General features: G+C 44.4%; 5 protein-coding genes and 1 non-coding gene across 6 annotated transcripts; 2 read left to right on the top strand and 4 right to left on the bottom strand.

Moving 5' to 3' along the window:
• Nucleotides 1-1,158: 1,158 nt before the first annotated feature.
• On the bottom strand, nt 1,159-3,060 carry L199_006591 (uncharacterized protein; the record flags this gene model as incomplete). The annotated part of the gene is made up of 2 exons (XM_064892289.1): nt 1,159-2,543; nt 2,685-3,060. The coding sequence occupies 2 exons, from the start codon at nt 3,058-3,060 to the stop codon at nt 1,159-1,161; spliced, it is 1,761 nt and encodes a 586-aa protein (XP_064748361.1).
• A 1,559-nt stretch (nt 3,061-4,619) lies between these two features.
• Nucleotides 4,620-4,735, top strand: L199_006590. The gene has a single exon (XR_010449970.1). It is a non-coding gene; the product is annotated as a 5S ribosomal RNA (ribosomal RNA).
• A 173-nt stretch (nt 4,736-4,908) lies between these two features.
• Nucleotides 4,909-6,054, bottom strand: L199_006589 (uncharacterized protein; the record flags this gene model as incomplete). Its single annotated transcript, XM_064892288.1, has 6 exons — nt 4,909-4,958; nt 5,027-5,122; nt 5,186-5,591; nt 5,666-5,694; nt 5,781-5,809; nt 5,951-6,054. The coding sequence occupies 6 exons, from the start codon at nt 6,052-6,054 to the stop codon at nt 4,909-4,911; spliced, it is 714 nt and encodes a 237-aa protein (XP_064748360.1).
• A 1,599-nt stretch (nt 6,055-7,653) lies between these two features.
• On the bottom strand, nt 7,654-12,464 carry L199_006588 (uncharacterized protein; the record flags this gene model as incomplete). The annotated part of the gene is made up of 8 exons (XM_064892287.1): nt 7,654-8,535; nt 8,593-8,646; nt 8,706-8,843; nt 8,936-9,380; nt 9,490-11,285; nt 11,348-11,663; nt 11,858-12,253; nt 12,334-12,464. The coding sequence occupies 8 exons, from the start codon at nt 12,462-12,464 to the stop codon at nt 7,654-7,656; spliced, it is 4,158 nt and encodes a 1,385-aa protein (XP_064748359.1).
• A 651-nt stretch (nt 12,465-13,115) lies between these two features.
• L199_006587 (uncharacterized protein) lies at nt 13,116-15,115 on the bottom strand (the record flags this gene model as incomplete). The annotated part of the gene is made up of 9 exons (XM_064892286.1): nt 13,116-13,396; nt 13,486-13,592; nt 13,670-13,778; nt 13,853-13,925; nt 14,012-14,158; nt 14,274-14,598; nt 14,679-14,780; nt 14,892-14,999; nt 15,096-15,115. 9 exons carry the CDS (start codon nt 15,113-15,115, stop codon nt 13,116-13,118), a joined length of 1,272 nt encoding a protein of 423 aa, XP_064748358.1.
• A 1,041-nt stretch (nt 15,116-16,156) lies between these two features.
• Nucleotides 16,157-17,370, top strand: L199_006586 (uncharacterized protein; the record flags this gene model as incomplete). Its single annotated transcript, XM_064892285.1, has 4 exons — nt 16,157-16,383; nt 16,468-16,720; nt 16,812-16,957; nt 17,061-17,370. 4 exons carry the CDS (start codon nt 16,157-16,159, stop codon nt 17,368-17,370), a joined length of 936 nt encoding a protein of 311 aa, XP_064748357.1.
• Nucleotides 17,371-17,634: the final 264 nt, after the last annotated feature.

Below are 17,634 nucleotides of genomic sequence, written 5' to 3'. Positions count from 1 at the left end.
CTAACTACCTATACGAGTACGTATGCGATCAGCTCAACAGCGAATCGATCAATCAGTCAATGTTATGACTGTTGCTTGTTGACGAGGTTGATTGTGTGCAGTGTTTCCAATGTACAAGGTCCATTCGATCAACTGACAAGTATCAATATGTCTTGCTTGCCAATTGTCTACGGATGTTATGCCAGCAGAGATTTTCGGATTAAACGCTCAGGCTAATGACAGAGGTTTGTTCCTCTCTCTCTACCTTCTCTCACTCGTATACATGCATGAATGATTTTCTCACGTTTTAAGGGAAAGACCCTTCAGCCCAAAACTCGGTTGTTTTCTTGTTTCTATGGTAAAACAGAACATGGCCATAGCCGCACACAGCCATCGATCACAGAAAACCCAATCGGAATTTTTCTTCCATGTACATCTTACGTTTGCAATCGTCCAACTGGTCGAAAACTTAGACGCCAAGCTGATTTCAGTTATCTTAGACTCGATCTTCACCATCATAACATTCCTTATCGACCTGTCGTCTATCACACCTTTACGAGTATCGAAACTTCAATGAAGACTGTTGAGAGATCTTTCGTTGACAAGCACCTATACATTCAACAACCCAGTGCAATGGCGGTACAGGCAGGTTATCGCTTAATCGAGCCTGAAAGGCGGTTAATCTTCATCCCATATTTACCGGTCCAATGCATACATACATAGCTCGGACCAGTGAGGATACAAGCGAAGGTGAAGATGAGAAAGTACTTTTTATGTCGGTCCGAAGTGCTCAGTGTTAGATTGCTTTACTGCAGATCCAAGGCAGCGCAGGGCATAAGAGCCAAAGACAGGGATCAAAATTAAGATCCGTTTTGTCGGCCGTTTCCTTTCCCCTTCAGTTGGGGCCCGAAATACCTCACTTGATAGGTCGATATCTCCGAGCTTACTCCCAATGTCAGGGCAAGGCGGCCGTGGATGTTCATGCAGCTAACCACCGGACATCATAAATGCATTATAAGTTCGCGCATCTAAGAATGATACATAGCAAAAGGATAAAAGGGAAGGAAGGCTATGTACTCGTACACTACGAATACACGCATGGGAGCCCGAAATACTAATCTAATTGAAGCGGTGGTATATACATATACAACGTGGAATATCAATCTATGAGGTCGTTCGTTACTCCTCTTTTACAATCGCATTGAAAGGACCCTTCTTGCCTAAAAACCTAGAGAATCCTCTCTTATGCTTCCCTCCAGTCGTGTTACCACTACTACTATCAGTAGTCATTTTGGGTTGAGTCTGAGTTGGCGTTTGGTTTATTTCGGCCCTTTCAAATTCCAACCTCTTAAAAGCGTTTTCCACCGAGTTCAAGAAATATTCAGTTTGACTAGCAGTCAAAGTCGGCGTTATGGGTTGTTCGTCTGATGAAGATAACAATGACGATGCCGATGATATAGACAAGTTTCTACTCTCTTCCAAACCACCACTACCACAATCATCACCACAATTCGATAGAGATGTGATTCGAGGTGGTATAGTGATATTCATTTTCGTCTTCGTCTTTATCTTCGGTGTAGATGTGGATCCTTTTTCTTCTTGCTCACCATTCACAGTGGCAGACAAAGTAGAGGGTGAGATTTCGATGAGGGAGCTGGTAGCTAGGTGATTCTGATATAATTGTCTGTGCCTCTGGAATATCGAATTGCCCATACCCATACCTGGTAATTGTCCAGGAAGGAGTATTTGATTAATTGATGAATTCCTCATTCGTTTCTTTCCATCTTCAACCTCGAGGTCCTCGGGAGATGATGATGAGCTCGTGCAAGAGGAAGAAGAAGGGGTGGTAGAAGCTGTTATAGAAGAGCAAGTAGAAGTAGAATAATAATCGATAATGTCCGATTCGGCTATACTAGGTACAGCTTTTCTTTTGATCTTTCGTTCCCTCTGACCCGCAACGACATCTTTGATCTGTCCAGAAGGACAAGATGGAGATGATCTGATAGGTCTCTTGGCCTCGTTCTCCAAGACTACAGCTGCCTGTCGCAAACTCCTAAGTTCCGCCAAGTTCGATGGTGAAGAGAATGAATTTAACGATTGGGAAGTAGCCAAGATACGTGAGTGTGATACTGGAGTGGAAGCGGTGGCGTTGGGGATTGGAGGAGCTTGAATCGATATTGGTTTTGAGATTGATCGAGGTAGGTTGTTGTTCTTCTGCTTGGTAGTGGTAGAGGTAGTGGATTTCTTGGTGATGATGGATGATAAAGAGGATGAAGAAGGAATATTTAGTGGTTCAAAGGCGAAATCAGGTAATGGTTCTAAAGATAATTCCCTTAATTGGGTTACTGGTGTATCCCATTCTGCTACTCCACTGACCCCCAGGCCCTTTGCTGAAGAGAAGACGCTCCATCCTCTTAGAGGTACTTGGACATTATCGTCTGATGCTGTTGAAGAAGGTGTGACTGGACTAGGGGTCAGCGGTTCGTCGTCCGATGAACATGGAGATGGAGCTGATGATCGGTTGAGTCGTCGACTTCGTTGGAGGGATGCACCAAATATTCGCACTTTGATGCAGAAGATCAGCATGACTGTTCAGGTTTTAAGTTGATATAAAGGAAGTGAGTGAATGACGAAAAGAGATTGGTGGTAAATGGAAAGAACCAAGGAACGAATAGGTAGGACAGAGATGTTCAAATCAAACTCACTTGATACTATTGGATCTTCCTCAACCACCCTCAATGGTCTTGCCCAATTCACAGCGGATTTCTCGCGATACTGTACTGATCTTCTTGCTGAACTATCTTTCTTCACACCTAGACCCAACTTGGGTGAAGAGAGCACTTGAGGTGATCCCAAGGCTGAATCGAGATCTGTCGGACAGGGTGAAGGCGATCTTGATCGACCTCTTTCAGGAGTAGATAATAGCAAGTTAGGTGTAGACAACGAAGCGGTCCCTGAGGTGGTCAAGCTCAAGGTGAAAATAGGTGTTTGAGCTTGTCTGTGTGATGGACTAGCTGTAGCGAAATAGTCCAACTGGGAGAACGAAGAGTTCTGCAATACTGGTGAAGTAGGTTGGAACATTCCGAAGAAACGCAATCAGACCAGCCGCCTGCACCTTCCTTCCGTCTTTATGTGCTGTACCGATCCAATTCAATTCTGAGGTCCGTGTAGGAGATGTGATATACTGTTTTCGGTGGTCAATGGTAAGCAAAACAATCCTATTCATGCTTCACGAAAGAAAAAAAAAAAAACTCGAGACCCGCCATCAATCCACATCTTATATTCGATTGATGAATCGATCGATCAGATAATGATAAGGTTTGGAATCAAAAGTTTAAAAAAAGCGGGATAGTTGTCTAGACTTACTGGTACCGTTTGCGTACTCCTTCCCAGACTTGTGTTTCCCCCAAAACAACTCTAAGTTCGTCAACGAGGTACTATCTTTGATCTCGATCTGGGGTTTCGGTATTCTGTATCCTGTGGGAAGGTATTCTATTTATATGTAAATGAATCAGAGTGACCACTACCAAGTTTGTGAAAGTCGAAGATCAAAGTAGGGCAAAGAGTTCAACGGATACGAAAAGAAAAGAGAAGAGAAGAGAAGACGAGAGGGTACGAAAGCTATCCTATCGATTGAGTATGTGAATTTGTGAAAGAGTGCATAATACTCTTCTTTAGATTGGGAATATAGAAAGAAAGGAGTATCGATCAATGAATTGTATCAAGATTGATCTTGACTGGGGATCTGAATCAGCGATGGTTCATTTATTCGAGCCGAATTCGTCCGCAACTTAGGATCCAAAGACCTCCGTAATCAGTGGATAAGGGAAAAGACCTGATATCATCTTTCGGTGGTGGTGGTGGCTTGGTTCTCAGTCATGATTGATATTTTAACTTGTCTTATTCTCATACAGACCTTTTACCGTATATGTATAAATGATACAGATAAGGGTCTGTCTCTTCCCTAGGCACCGTTGATAATTGATCTATGTCTATCACTAAGAAGGTCTCAGTCTGAGTGGTCAATTGACGATTAAAATGGACCGCTACATCATCCATTCATTCCATACTCGAAATTGGTGACCCTATAATCATTCATTCCCATAGTGTCGGGAGGGGAGTGCGGGTGTGAACAACGCGAATCACTCCCTGCAACCATCTTCACCTTGACCGATCATTCTGTTCTGCATGGTAACAAAGCGGAAAACAGCGAGCGGTTGATGATGATGAGGTGATCAAGGATCCAGGAATGAATGATATTTGAATAGTAATCAATCAGAAACACGGGATGGCACGCATGTCTTGGTTATGCACACCCTTCATTGAAATTGAGGGTTGGGTTGGAGGATTCGTACGAAAGGTAAGTTTATCGCGCACATGAGATTTTTAGGTTAAGATCAAATCCTGACCCTGAATACCTGAACACGGGATCGACAGTGGCGTAGTACGTAGTGATTCTGAGCACCCTCTTTTGCTTTCCATTCAGATCTTCATTATGCGTCTTTCCTTCGGATGCGGTGCAATGCCATACCATACCAGGGCGTTTTTCATCCACTCAAGCGTATCTTATTCCCTTTTGGCAACTTCTACCTCCTTGCCAGTCCTTATAGTACTGCTACACACCGGCGGCATCCTTCATCTACGGCCATAGAACCTAGAAAACGCCCCATCCCGTCCGCTCTGGGAAGCTTAAGCTGGGTATCGCTCGGTTAGTACCAAGGTGGGGGACCACTTGGGAATCCCGGGTGCTGTAGTTTTTGTTTTTTTACCTGCATAATCCCTTCGCGTCCCTCAGAACACAAGGAAGGAGTAGTTTAGGACATATATATTCTCATTGCATAGCATAAAGTCCAAATGTATCTCTTGAACGCAAGCATCCTTCGCGTTTAGCAGAGCCCAATTACTCTGTCCAACACCTTTCCCATCCATTCAAGGAGGACATGGAAGCGTTCTCGTGACAGTTGTATGAACGGTTGCAGCTTCGAGGCATTTATGCGATCAGTATTCCTTAACCTGTAAATTGTGTTGGAGTAATGGAAGGACTTACTACTTGTGGTTGTAACTCCCTGGGTAGTAGTTGTCGGTCTTCCGGTTCTAGTCTGTATATGAGTAGAAGTGTCGGTCACTGTCGTCCTGCCATAACCTAAATACGTAACATCAAACGTTATCAGTGGAGTGTGGAGTTTGCGTGAAGAACGCAACTTACTGGTAGCATCAGTAGTAATCGTAAAGACACAGCTAGTAGTTGTTACAACAGTAGTAGGCGTTTGAGTAGTAATGGTAAATGCAGTTGAAGTACTGGTAATATAAATGGTAGTACAGCTAGGACCGACTCTGACAACACCAGGAGGTGGGAATCTCCCATTACCATTACTTGGCTGTGGGATTTGTTTCTTGTCGAACCGAGGTTTAGCAAGGGGTAAACCGAGTTGTAATCTCTCTGCGTTCGATAGACCCCTTTCATCGGCCCAGAGTCCATCTTGTTCGGCTGATCGTCTGTCTGGTCGGGGTGTTCGACAGGGTACGTAGACGGTTCGTCCTGTTGAAGTCACTGTGATGAGATGGGTGGCGATTGTGGTGGTACGTGTGACTGTCGGTGTGACGGTGCTAGTCTGAAGTAGATATGTGAATATAGAGAGCTGATGATGCAATGAGCAAGATATTGAAGAAGAAGAAGGTCTCTTACCGTGTAGATATCCGTTCGTCTGTGATTAGCTGAAAAGATCATATTGGAATCATTGCTCAGCTCAAACAAATGAATCTCGCAGTATGAATACCAAAGTGACAAAATCTAAACTTACTGACGGTCGTTGTATGAGATCGAGTGGTACTACAAACAGCCATATGAACGGTCGAAGTCGACGTCACAATCGTAGAAGCTACAGCGGTGCGAGTAATATTGAAAGGCCAGATCTCATATCAGTAGTATGGACAGGTACGAGGGATACTGAAGCGTGTCCGAAGGACTCACGCAGTCGTAAAGGACGTAGCAGTGAGCGTCGCACAGATCGCACCATTAACGAGTCCTAGCCGGCCCAGGAGGAAGATAGTCAAGAGAAGGGTGATCGAGTACATGACAATAGTCAGTCGAGGAGATGGGTGCAGCCAGCTCTTTTCAGGAGATAATCTTCCACAAGAGCTGTGGGAGAGTATGGATATTGAGAGAGTGTGAAACCTGATAATCGATATCTGAGGAGGTCAAAGACACATTCAAATTATCTGCGATCCTCTCTGATTCATAATTCATCTCATCAGCTGGTGGCATGATCTTGAAGAAGCTCGTCGCCATTTGATCGATTGACTCACAGATCACCACCGTTGCGAAGTCAGATTTCAAAGCAGTCTTACTTGATGCAGTACATCCTTCAAGCTGATAGGTGAATTACTGCATTAAGTCTCCCCACTTCTTCCAAACCAACATAAATAAGTGCGGTACGTTGATTTCCTCATATTGGTAAGCTATAGCTCTTAGTGGATAGAATGAACAACCGAGCTTGTCTTTATTGAGTTGATATTACCAGATCACTGATCGGCAGTTGATTATTAATCGAGTTGATTTGGTCATATGAGCATGCTGCGTTGATATTCCAAATATAACTTCTTTTGATCAGATGGATGAGCCAAAGGTCATATCATGCTGTACCTGATCGGCCTTTTGCTCTGAAGTATTGTAAGTTAACTGTCCGTATCGTGATCGCTACATTACCAGCTCTAAGCATGTCGTGGGAAGACTGATCCGCCACTGATTCCCAAAAAAAGCATAGCTCATTGTCCATATGATTCAAAAACCATTTCATACATGTGTAGCTGTATGCTCAACGTGTTGATTGATACGTCACGGTGAGAAAACCTTTAACAACGCCTCGTTCGATAGATAGCACAGTAGTATAGACGGTCGATCCTTCCACATGGTATTAGTTAGCATCTCTCCGCTGATGCGTTATACAGCTTAGTCAAGCTCACTTGTGATTGTCGTAATAGGCTTGATATTGACTACCGGACTACCGACAGCATCCCTCAAGGTAGTGATGATGTTGGTCTGGGTCGTTCGGCTTGTCTCTGTAGTATACAACAGACAAACACAATAGCATCATCAGCGAAGGAGAGCTTCTGCAAAGCCTTTTTTAGGACTCACCGATAACATGGTATGTGCTAGTACGAGAGCAAGTCCTGAGTATATTTCAGATCACCCCAAGCAAATCAGTCTGTTCACCTGCGGTCAGTACTAGTCGCAGGGTCTGTGTGGTACAGTTCCCCGGTGTATGGTCATCTAATGATCTTCTGTCGATTCGATGAGCATCAGTATTAAGTAATTGTTGACCTGTATAACCCGGATCACTCGACTGGGACAAGGCGAGTAATATGAGCATGACGCTACAAGTTGATTATTCATATCTCATTAGAAAGAGGACTCTATAAAGATGATCTGAGGATTATGTGTTTCCAGACCTTCCAGACCAAACCAATGCTAAAATGGGTCAATGAATTATCTCTATATGAATGTATGAAAGATGAGATCCCGATCGATGTGTCTCTTCGTTTTTCGTTTCGTGCGATACTATATGTATCTCTGTCCCTGTTCCTGTCTTCCAACTACAACGTAGCCATACAACGTGACACCAATCTCCAATCAAAGATTTTCTTCTTCACGTGAAACTGAGTGGGATCAATCCGTTATTCTTCTGCCGAATCGTCCTGAGCTCTCTCGATAGCTTCCACAATCTCATCCTGGGGTACTCTAATTTTCTTCCCATCTACCTCTCTTTCCAATAACCCATGATCCGTGATCTTCGTATCGGGGGAGACACCAGGTCCCAATGGCGAATCTTCCGTCGCGGCTGCTATCAAACTTGGATCGGGAGGTGAGAAAGCTTCTGTCTGCCACTTACTGTTCCTTGGTGAACTCGACGAAGATGTGGAGGAGTCTAGTGATCCAGACGGATGACCTGGGTGGGCACCATGGCCATGCGAAGGTTTACGTCGTGGTATATTGATAGGTACAGCTTGAGGCGATGTAATTGGACTGGTACTACTCGGTGATATGGCATGACCATGACGTATAGGTGAGACAGGTTGAGGTGAAGTTATAGCTTCTTTAGGTATCGTACTGACTACACCCGGTAAGTCGGCACTTTCAAATCCAGGTATTTCAGGTATAGTAGGTGATTCCGTAGGGGGTAGATCAACGCCATCATCATCACCCGCAAACGTCCATCCACTTGTCCCGGCGGACATAGACATTCGTCTTGCAGCTGTACTAGACTCATCTTCACTCTCATCGTCATCGTCATCGTCCATGTTAGGCACTACGATCGCCGTAACTCCATTCTCATCGGGACCTGTCGCAGTGGGATCACCACCTTCTCGGAAAGCTCGATCAAACTGTTCGGCCCAATCTCGAGGAGTTAACGGTATCTCATTGGCTTGATTGGGGGCGGGAGGTTCAGCTCGGACGACCGACGGCACAAAGTTATCATCCCCGAACGGATCCTCAGCATTCGGGTTAGGCGAAGCAAAGGCAGGTGATCCAGAGTTGAAGTTTCCCCAACCATCGTCCTGTATTCAGATAGAAGATCAGCTGGATTCGTAAGATCATGGTTAATCAAAGCTTACATCATCAAAGTCATCCTTTCCACCTTGTCTACTAGGGCCAGCGGTCTCCCAAGCCTATTGCGTAATCGGTCAACCATGTTTCCAAGATGATACACAGTCACATCGTCACTTACCCCAAAATCATCGTCGTCCCCTCCCGCATTATTGCCCCAACCAGCATTAGCAGTAGGCTGCAGCCAATCTGCATCATCGTCATCATCAGACGAGTCAACAGGTCTTCTCCCCAGCCCAACACCGGAGTTTCTCCAGAACTATGTGAGCAAGCAGACCGGGTCAGCACTCGCTTGTTCCCTACATTGTATCGAACCGGACGCCCTGGCGTCAATTTGGAGAACAGACTCACCCTATCCATACCTTCTTCATCATCACCAAAATCGTCAAAATCATTATCACCACCACCTCTATTAATGAATCCATCCTGTGCACTAGTCCTAGTAAGGGGTTCACCAAATTTAACTTTATCACCGGCTTCGTCATCTTCATCCGAACTTGAATCATCGTCATCACGTTTCATACCCATTCCTGATGATATTCCTTCAGTTTCAGATATAGATGATCCGTTTTGAGCTATTGAAGACATCGGTTTACCCCCTGCGAGTGGCTTTGCATCTCTCATCTTGGCCTCTCGTAATGAATTTTCAACGAACTCTTCCCACTCTGATAAGACGAATGAGTCTTTGATACGTTCGTATAATTCTGGCGGACATCTAGCGAAGAATTTGACTAGTTCTTCTGAAATTAAGATGATGTGGCCCATATAAGGTAATCTCGGACAACGAGGTTGAGCACTAAGCAGTTTGGATATTAGCAAAGCTCTCTACCTGCGCCAACCAATAACTGGACTTCTTCCACTTTACTGAATTACGATTGGAAGAGACACGGAAACATAACACTTACACCATCCTATCATTCACCCTCTGAGCATCTATGACCCTCTCCACCAATCTCGCCTTCACGATCAATTCCACCACTAAGTCATTGTTCAATCCCGGCGCTAGTCTCCCATTCAATATCTGCTGTAGTATATCATACACCACATGATGCATGAAATCGTTATTCGGGTATTCGAAAAACAGGTCCACCACTGTTGGTATGACTGAGTTGAGCACATATTGCCTTTTCAGCTTATCGCCAGGTGCGAGTGTAGATGGGTCATCTGGTATCCTGATAGGAGCAAGTGGAGGTGCGGCATTTGACGTTTGTTGAGATAAAATCTGAGATTCGTTATTGTCGTTAGAAGGCGTTGTGATATTTTCAGACGTATCTTCTGAAGATGCTATAGATGGCGCAGCAGTCGAATTTGCTATAGCCACATTTGACGCTGCACCACTATCCGATACATTAGATAAGGAAGAAGGTTTCGTATCTATCTCCATTACATCTCTGAGTCGTTCGGCATCCGCGGGAGAAGGTGGTGGAGGGAGATCTTCCATTGAGCCTGATGGTTTTGGCAATTCCAGGATCTTTGAAGCAGCAGGCGAATTGGACGGTGTTATATCATTGACATCGTCTACATCGATATTTTCTAACATCTCTTCATCTTCCGAAGTTACTTCTTCTTCTGATCCAGTCAATGAAGCCTCGGTCGATCCGCACGATACAGGCAATTCTTTAGCTTGAGTAACTTGATCCTCTTCTATCTGATTATCATCTTCTCCAGCTTGATCTCCATCGATCGCTTCTCCGAGCGCTTCCAAACCTTCTAATCCACCCGACAAGATCCCTTCTTCAGTATATGTCGGACCAGTGCCAGGTATACGATTGAAGATCGACATATTTGAACTATGCAGGAGCTCGGCGTAGAGCTCTAATATACGAAATCGTTCTAAAGTGAATGGTTTGGGTTGAGCAGCTGAAGCAGATCGATTCTGCGACCTGGGATGCTTTACGAAATGATGTAATTTATCGAATCTTTGACTGATGATATCCAAAAGATGACCGAGATGGACTATACCCATCGAAGCGCTCATATCACCTAAAGCATCTTCCATCCGTTTCCTATCTTTCTCTTCTCTTTCTCCTTGATCTTCTTCCACATCCGATGACGGTGACGGCTGTTCTGTAGGCCGCATCCTCACGCTCATCAAGCGATTTCTCAACGTATGGAACAGATGAGGTTCGGAGAAATCCGAGTTATTTCGCCTTATGACTTCCACCAGAATTGAACAAATGTGCGAGAGAGATGAAGTAGCTGATGCTATTGAGGGCAGAGGATGGGTGATGAATGGATCTGAGGGTGAATTTTCTTCTGAATCTGAACCATTGAGTCCTTCCCATTTCTCATCCGTCAATTCTATATCATCCAGCATGAATCCGATTAACGTCGAAATGTTTGTTTCCGAGATCAATTCTCTGATCAATCGATTATCCCTGGCTCCCGTACTCTGCCCTTGACCGGCTTGTTGTTCCATCGCATTGCCTCCATGAGGGTTGAAAGGCGTTGGAGCACATAGTGTGATAATTGATTTTAGTATTTCGGCAACGACGGTGTGAACTGACGTGGAATAGTGTGGGGAGAGGAATTCGATTAGTCGAGGTATCAGGCCTTCATCCGCCAACCAATCTATCACTCCAGTCACACCACCTTCTTCTGATGATACTATCCTGATCAAAATGTCTTGAACCGCGGGACTCGCTATACGTGCTACTATACGTTCAACAATATTGGGAATCGAACGTATAAAGCGTATCATCTGGAGAATTGCATCAGCTCTACCACTGATCATGCTTATCTTATATAATATCAAATACTCACCTCTGGGGTCCTTTTAGTCATCAAAACACCATTAACCCTCATCCACATACCTCTGATCACTTCCCTTCTCCTATCTCTTTCTTCATCCTTCTCGTCCCAAAATTCATTTCTAGCTCTTTCCCTTTCACCAGCCTGTTGACGCGATAAGATCATCGACGAAGCCATACTCGATTCTCCGTTCGGTGAACTAGCATCTAAAGGGGGTAAGACAGCATCCCAGAATGGTAATAACAGGTAATCCGGATTATGCACGATGGTTTCTGATATCGACCAGAGTTCCGTACAACATAGTATCTCTGCTGCCAGGTTTGGGTATCTGCAGCGGGAAAAGGATCAGCTAAATCTGAAAAGAAACATCACCAATATGTGTTATCCGGTCTTGGTTGAAGAAGCATCTCTTGTTACGTTGCGATTCCAGTACTTTTCCATGACTGTTCCATCCTTTTCTCGCAAGTATACCATTCCCCTCACACACCTAAGACACAATTCCTGACAGCTAGCGGCACTCACCTCGACCGATGTAGTTCCTCTTCACCCTCAGATTTCCTTCTCAACCCTTTTCCCAGTCCTACATCCGATCCGATAAATTCATCATTCTCAATGGCCCCACTATCTTCCTGGTTCTGATCTTGGCTTTTTTCGTCTAAATCCACGTTGACTAGAGCCTGAGCAGGTGCGGGTGCAGGTGACGGTTCTAACGGTGGACTATTCGGTCCATTGCCCGGTACAGGTAGATTATTGATGAGGGAGGGTTTGTAAGAAGGGTACAAATCTGGCGAAGTCAAAGCTACCTCAAAACATTTTTCATCCGCTTCTTCTGCTTGTTGATTCAATTCATCTAATCCTGCCACTACCCAATTCAATAATGATTTTACCGATTCTTCTCTAGACAAGTACGACACCAACCTGATATCAAAACGTAACAAAGGGAAATCAGCTATATACACTTGTACTCGCACTGTATGTAAGACGGATGAATCACTCACTTGTTATTCTGAGCTTTACATTCATTCAGTATATCCTGTTCGTCCAATATCTCCTCCAGCGAAGGAGGGATGTCACGAGTGAGGAGGGCATCCAATGTCGAATTGGAAGCGAAACTGAACCTCCACAACATCTTCTTCGAGGGAGAACGAGGATGGATTCGTGATCCAGCCTTGACGTCGAAGATCTAGTTGATCTGCCGTATGCGAGTATCGGACAGATGAGTACGGCCGTTGAATCTCTTGATTATCGAGATTGCTGCGATGGAGATTGAAGATTGATTCTGATTTCGATATACCCGGTAGCGGACCGAAACCAACTTTCCTTTTTTCGTTTGCTCGCGTGCTCTGATTTGGGATATACAACCTAGAAGGAGAGGCGACAAGTGGATTATTAACTTCGTATCTGTTTGGCCATTGGACTGATAGTATCTCTATGTGATGCGTTTTGTAGAGGAGCTCATGAACTCGTGCAAAGATGGTCTAGCCAAGAAATGATGATACAGTAGTGGATGATAACGATTGTACTTGCTTTCACCTCATCTTTGTATTCTCACTGAACTTTCTTTTCGGTCAGTTTCATCATGCATGTGTAATCATGCATTCAAATCAAATCACTACATCGCACTCGGCCGTCACCTCATTTCGTGTCGCTAATCCCCGGACTCATGTGGCAAAACGTGGCACAGGGCACCGTCATACATATATGGACAGTTGTATCTCATAGACCGTCATCACGATATTCATGCATGCGTATGCACCTGATGTACCCCAAAACACGTTTCTTACAGCTTGCTGACCAGCTCCAGCCCACCTTCGCACCATTGTCGAATCAACATGCCAGCAATGGCTGTACGGGGAGGCACCCTCGATATACCCAATTCACCATCTTTGGCTACCAGCTCATCAGGTTTCTTTTCGGACGGGGCTAACGCAGCAGAGGTCTCTTGATCATGGTGAATTTGAGACTTCTGCTCAAGTTGCTTGTAGTCTTTCTGAGAGAATGTAGAACCAGTCGGAGAAGAGATGATCTTCTGGATCAACGATTTGGGGAACCATTGGGCGTCTACAGAAACCATCGCAGGAGCCCTTAGCGCTTTTTACTCACATAGCATACAATGGCCAGTCTTGAGATGAGCCACAATCCCAACTCACCCTCAAGCTCGTTATCCAAATCCAGTCTAATAGTTTGCCCATCTTTAGCTCGACCAAACGTACCAACCATCAAATTCGAAGGGAAAGGCCAAGGTTGACTTGATGAGCTATTGATCAGGGATGACATGAGCACTGAAATCCGTGGAAGCCAATTTGAGAAGTATATGATTTTATAACAACTCACTATCTGACGGGCCCGACTTCGATACCAGCTTCTTCCAAGACTTCCCGTCTAGTAGCATCTTCGAACGTTTCTCCGGGTTCGATAAATCCAGCCAAACACGAGTACATTCCTATATCATCAGACGAACACCTAAAATATCAGCTACCTAATTCATGAATTGGCCGGTACACGATGGGCACCTACCCTTGGGCCATGATTTTTGTCTTCCCAACAGCATCTTCTCACCTGTCGAGTCTAGAATACCCATGATGATGACCTATAAAATCATAAGACAGCAGCAAGTCAGCACAGCCTAAAGGAAAGGATCGATTTGGAAATGCGAAAAAGACATCATAAACTTACAGGATCTGTCCTGGGATAAGCGAAATTATGTAAACCTTTAGACGAGAAACAAGGTTCTTTCCCTTCTACAGGTTGGACCGAAGATGTACAATTTCGTTTCCATCCTGCCCAGAGAGAATACGTCGGTGAGCCACAGGCGGGGCAAAACTGTTCAGCGAGAACGAGAAAGTGATCAGCCATTTCCACCAATCCATATATGACTAGAAACTTCATATGGTATCATACAGATACGGAAGGATGAAACAAAGTACCGATTACCCACTTTATTCCTTACATTCCAATCGACCAATGCCCTTCCCTGCGCGTAAACCCCAGCATCCCAATCGCTCATCGAATTACCTGACGACCTCGCATCTCCCCATTCACCATTCTGCTTCTGCAGTAATGAATCCCATTCATTCGTCTGTGATTGAGCATCGAGCGCGAAGTAGGCTTGACCTTGAGGATTGAGATGATCCACTTTAGAAGAAGAGTTCGTTGTGGGTGATCCCCTATCGTCTACTCCCAGAAAGACTAAAGCCGGTTGAGTATGAGGTAAACGGGAAGTCTCATATAGCTTCTTTATATCTGAAGTGGCATCGGAAGGACTAGAGATAGGCAATCGGGTGTCGATATGATTAGCTGATAGATAAGGAATATCCACACAGCTTATATAAGATAGACTCACGCGACACCAAATTCTCGGCCTAACTTCTCATCACCCAATTGATCTTTTGTCAAATAAAGAATTCTTCCAGTTTCATCTTTCTTCATCAATGGTCTGCCATCTCTACCAGTCACCGAACTATCAGCCTACCATTGCTTGACCTCCCTTTTGCCATGAACAACATTAAAAGGGGAATTCAGAAGGATAGGAAATTGCAAGTGGAAACCAACTCACTTGAAGATAAAGAATCTAGTTCCTGGATCATGTAGATGACGATTCATAATCTCGCTAGAGTGCCTTTGGAAAGCTACTCTATTGAGTGGGGGTTGACCCGCATAGAAGCTGTAAAATCGGTACTGTCAGCTTAGGTGTTTGCTATCAACTGGATTCCTCGGTTAATGGATATTTGGTGTGATATGGCGAACGAGAAGAGCTCACTTGATAATGTTATCGCCCATATAGAATGACTTGTCTTTGCTCAGCGTAATGTTCGTAGTAGATAAACGTCTGAATGTCGAGGAGTATTTGTTGATCTTGCTGAAGCTGTGTTGGATATTTCGAGGTTTATATGAATGTCCAATGTGATGAGTTCCAATTCGTCTACTCGGTATGTTCCGTAATGTTCGGACCAGACCTTGACCTCTGTTCATTCAACTCGTCAAGAATCTCGTTTGATGAACTTCTTCCTATATAAATTCTCGTTTCACCGAAAAGAAGGCAACAATGTCGGACGATATGATATGATATGATAGAAAGCTAAACTGTTCAGTAGTCCATCGGATAGTCTGACACAGGATGGACGGTGTGACAATGATAAATTAGGGTTCCCAGTCTGATACGACTCAGAGAATACAGGTTTTGCGGTTACTCGTACTGATAGAAGATAAGATGATCAAACTGGAGTGGTTATCGCTGACTCCAAGCACGTCTTTCGATGATTCCGGTCCGGGCTGATCGGACATCGCCGCCTTCCTTTCTCTCATTTCCTCATACATCAAACCTCGAAGATCGATTTTTTAATCATACTCGTATCATGCCAAAGGTTCCTTGCTACAAGAAGTGTGAGTATGGTAGCATGTTTCTAAGAGACCCTTCTTGCATCTACTACCACCTTTCTCAAGGGGCGTGGATGAGAAGATTTTCACTTACCGTAGTATAGATGTACAAAAGCATGTGTAACTTGTTGACTCTGGGTTTGTTACCCCACATTTCCCCTCACTCTGCTCAGGCACGAGCGCAATGACCTCACACAGAAATCCCATAAACTCTGTGTCGATCGTGATGCTCGGAGTGTGAGATCTTGAACAACTATACCTTATATCGATTGAACTGACTCTGGTCATGAGATGCAGTCCTTGAGTGTCATGATGAGCTCATCGAGCGCTGGTACAAGATCGATTTGTTTAAATCGCACACGAGTCCCCTTTTCCCATCTCGGCTTGTTCATAAATACAGTATAAGAATCACGGCCTGTCACTTACATAGTCAGCAGGTATTTTATGTATATATACGACCGATATCTGTTTAGCTTTACCTTCTCCTCTTTTGTGTATATAAAAACGAGTAATGTCAATCCCCGACCAAGGAGAAATTCAACTGAACCATTATTACCTACCCCTTCAACTGAACCAACCGAAGATATCCATCAACCCAATTCGAATTTTCCATTAGCCAATATGGGTGTCTCCTTATCTACCGCTAGGGTCATTGCGCCTGCTTCTTTCTTGTGAGTTATCTGCAGCATAGCAGTATGACTGTATACAATCTCCGTGCTGGAAAATGAGCGTTGTTGACAACTTGTGTTTACCAGGATCGATTTCGCCTGTCAACTTTATGGAATGCTCTCATCACCCAATATGAAAGATATCCACGATGCCAACCCCTGTTCATTCTCTCCTCAACCATTCGCGATCGCTGGCTTCTTCACTCCTCAACAGGTTCTTCAACTTATCTGGTTAAGGGAATTATTCAGATCCGATCGTCAAGTTGAAGGTAACACTTTAAAGTATGCTCCATGGTACGCTTTGGGTAATGGTTGTATTGCCATCTGGATGTTATTCTGGGTAAGTCAAAGTCGTAACACAGATAAAATATCATATCGTGCACTTTTGAAATCCCTCTGGAGGAAGTCTCCTAACTGATTTGTTATTGTAGAACAAGAACAACCTTAAAGGATCAAATGTTTTAGTAATGATCAACACCCTCACACAACTGTACTATACTTTCTTCCTTAGGGATCCAGCACCTAGGTCATACCAATCTAAATTGACCAATGCGGTCAACATCACTTTCGCAGGAGTGTAAGTCATTCCTCTTCCCTACATCATACCACATCTTCCCTTCACCCCATATCCTCGTGTATCTCTCATCTCAACTTTGTGCTAATGTTTCCTCCTTCTGTAGCGGTGTTCTCGATCTATTCCACAATCTCACAGCAGCCTACTTCCCCTCGATCCCACCAAACCTCCTCGTCAAAATTGTCACTCCCCTCATCTCACTTCTCACCGCCGTATCATCCCCATTACTCTTCAGTACCTGTATCGCCTATGACCTCTTCGGCGTCGCTGTAGGTCAACATCAGCTTGCTGCCAAGGCTCTCAATGGTCTAGGAGGTGGTGGCGGTGAAGGTTGGGCAAGACTTTTAGGTGGTGTTGGATTAGGCGTGGTTGGCATCGTAGGTGCAAGAGCTTATGGGGGTGCTAAGTGGGTATAAAGGCACAATGCTCAACTCCTCTGAAATACGTACCTCTGGTACTGAGAGGAGGATCACGTGTATCGATCAATACTTAGGTAGCTGTCTACGGAGAGATCTTGTAGATTTTATTAAGATGATTAAGTATGGTAAGAATGTATGATCATGCGAGAAGTGTCAACTATATGTCTAAGTGAATCCAAAAGCTTTTTCAATCTGCAAACTTCGTGCTTCGTGAATCTCATAAATGAGACTACACTAAGTATAACCAGATGTCCATATACA

Source organism: Kwoniella botswanensis, chromosome 1, assembly GCF_036426115.1.
Source record: "Kwoniella botswanensis chromosome 1, complete sequence".
In the NCBI taxonomy this organism is placed as follows: domain Eukaryota; kingdom Fungi; phylum Basidiomycota; class Tremellomycetes; order Tremellales; family Cryptococcaceae; genus Kwoniella; species Kwoniella botswanensis.
This window is presented reverse-complemented; position numbering and strand designations above follow the sequence as displayed.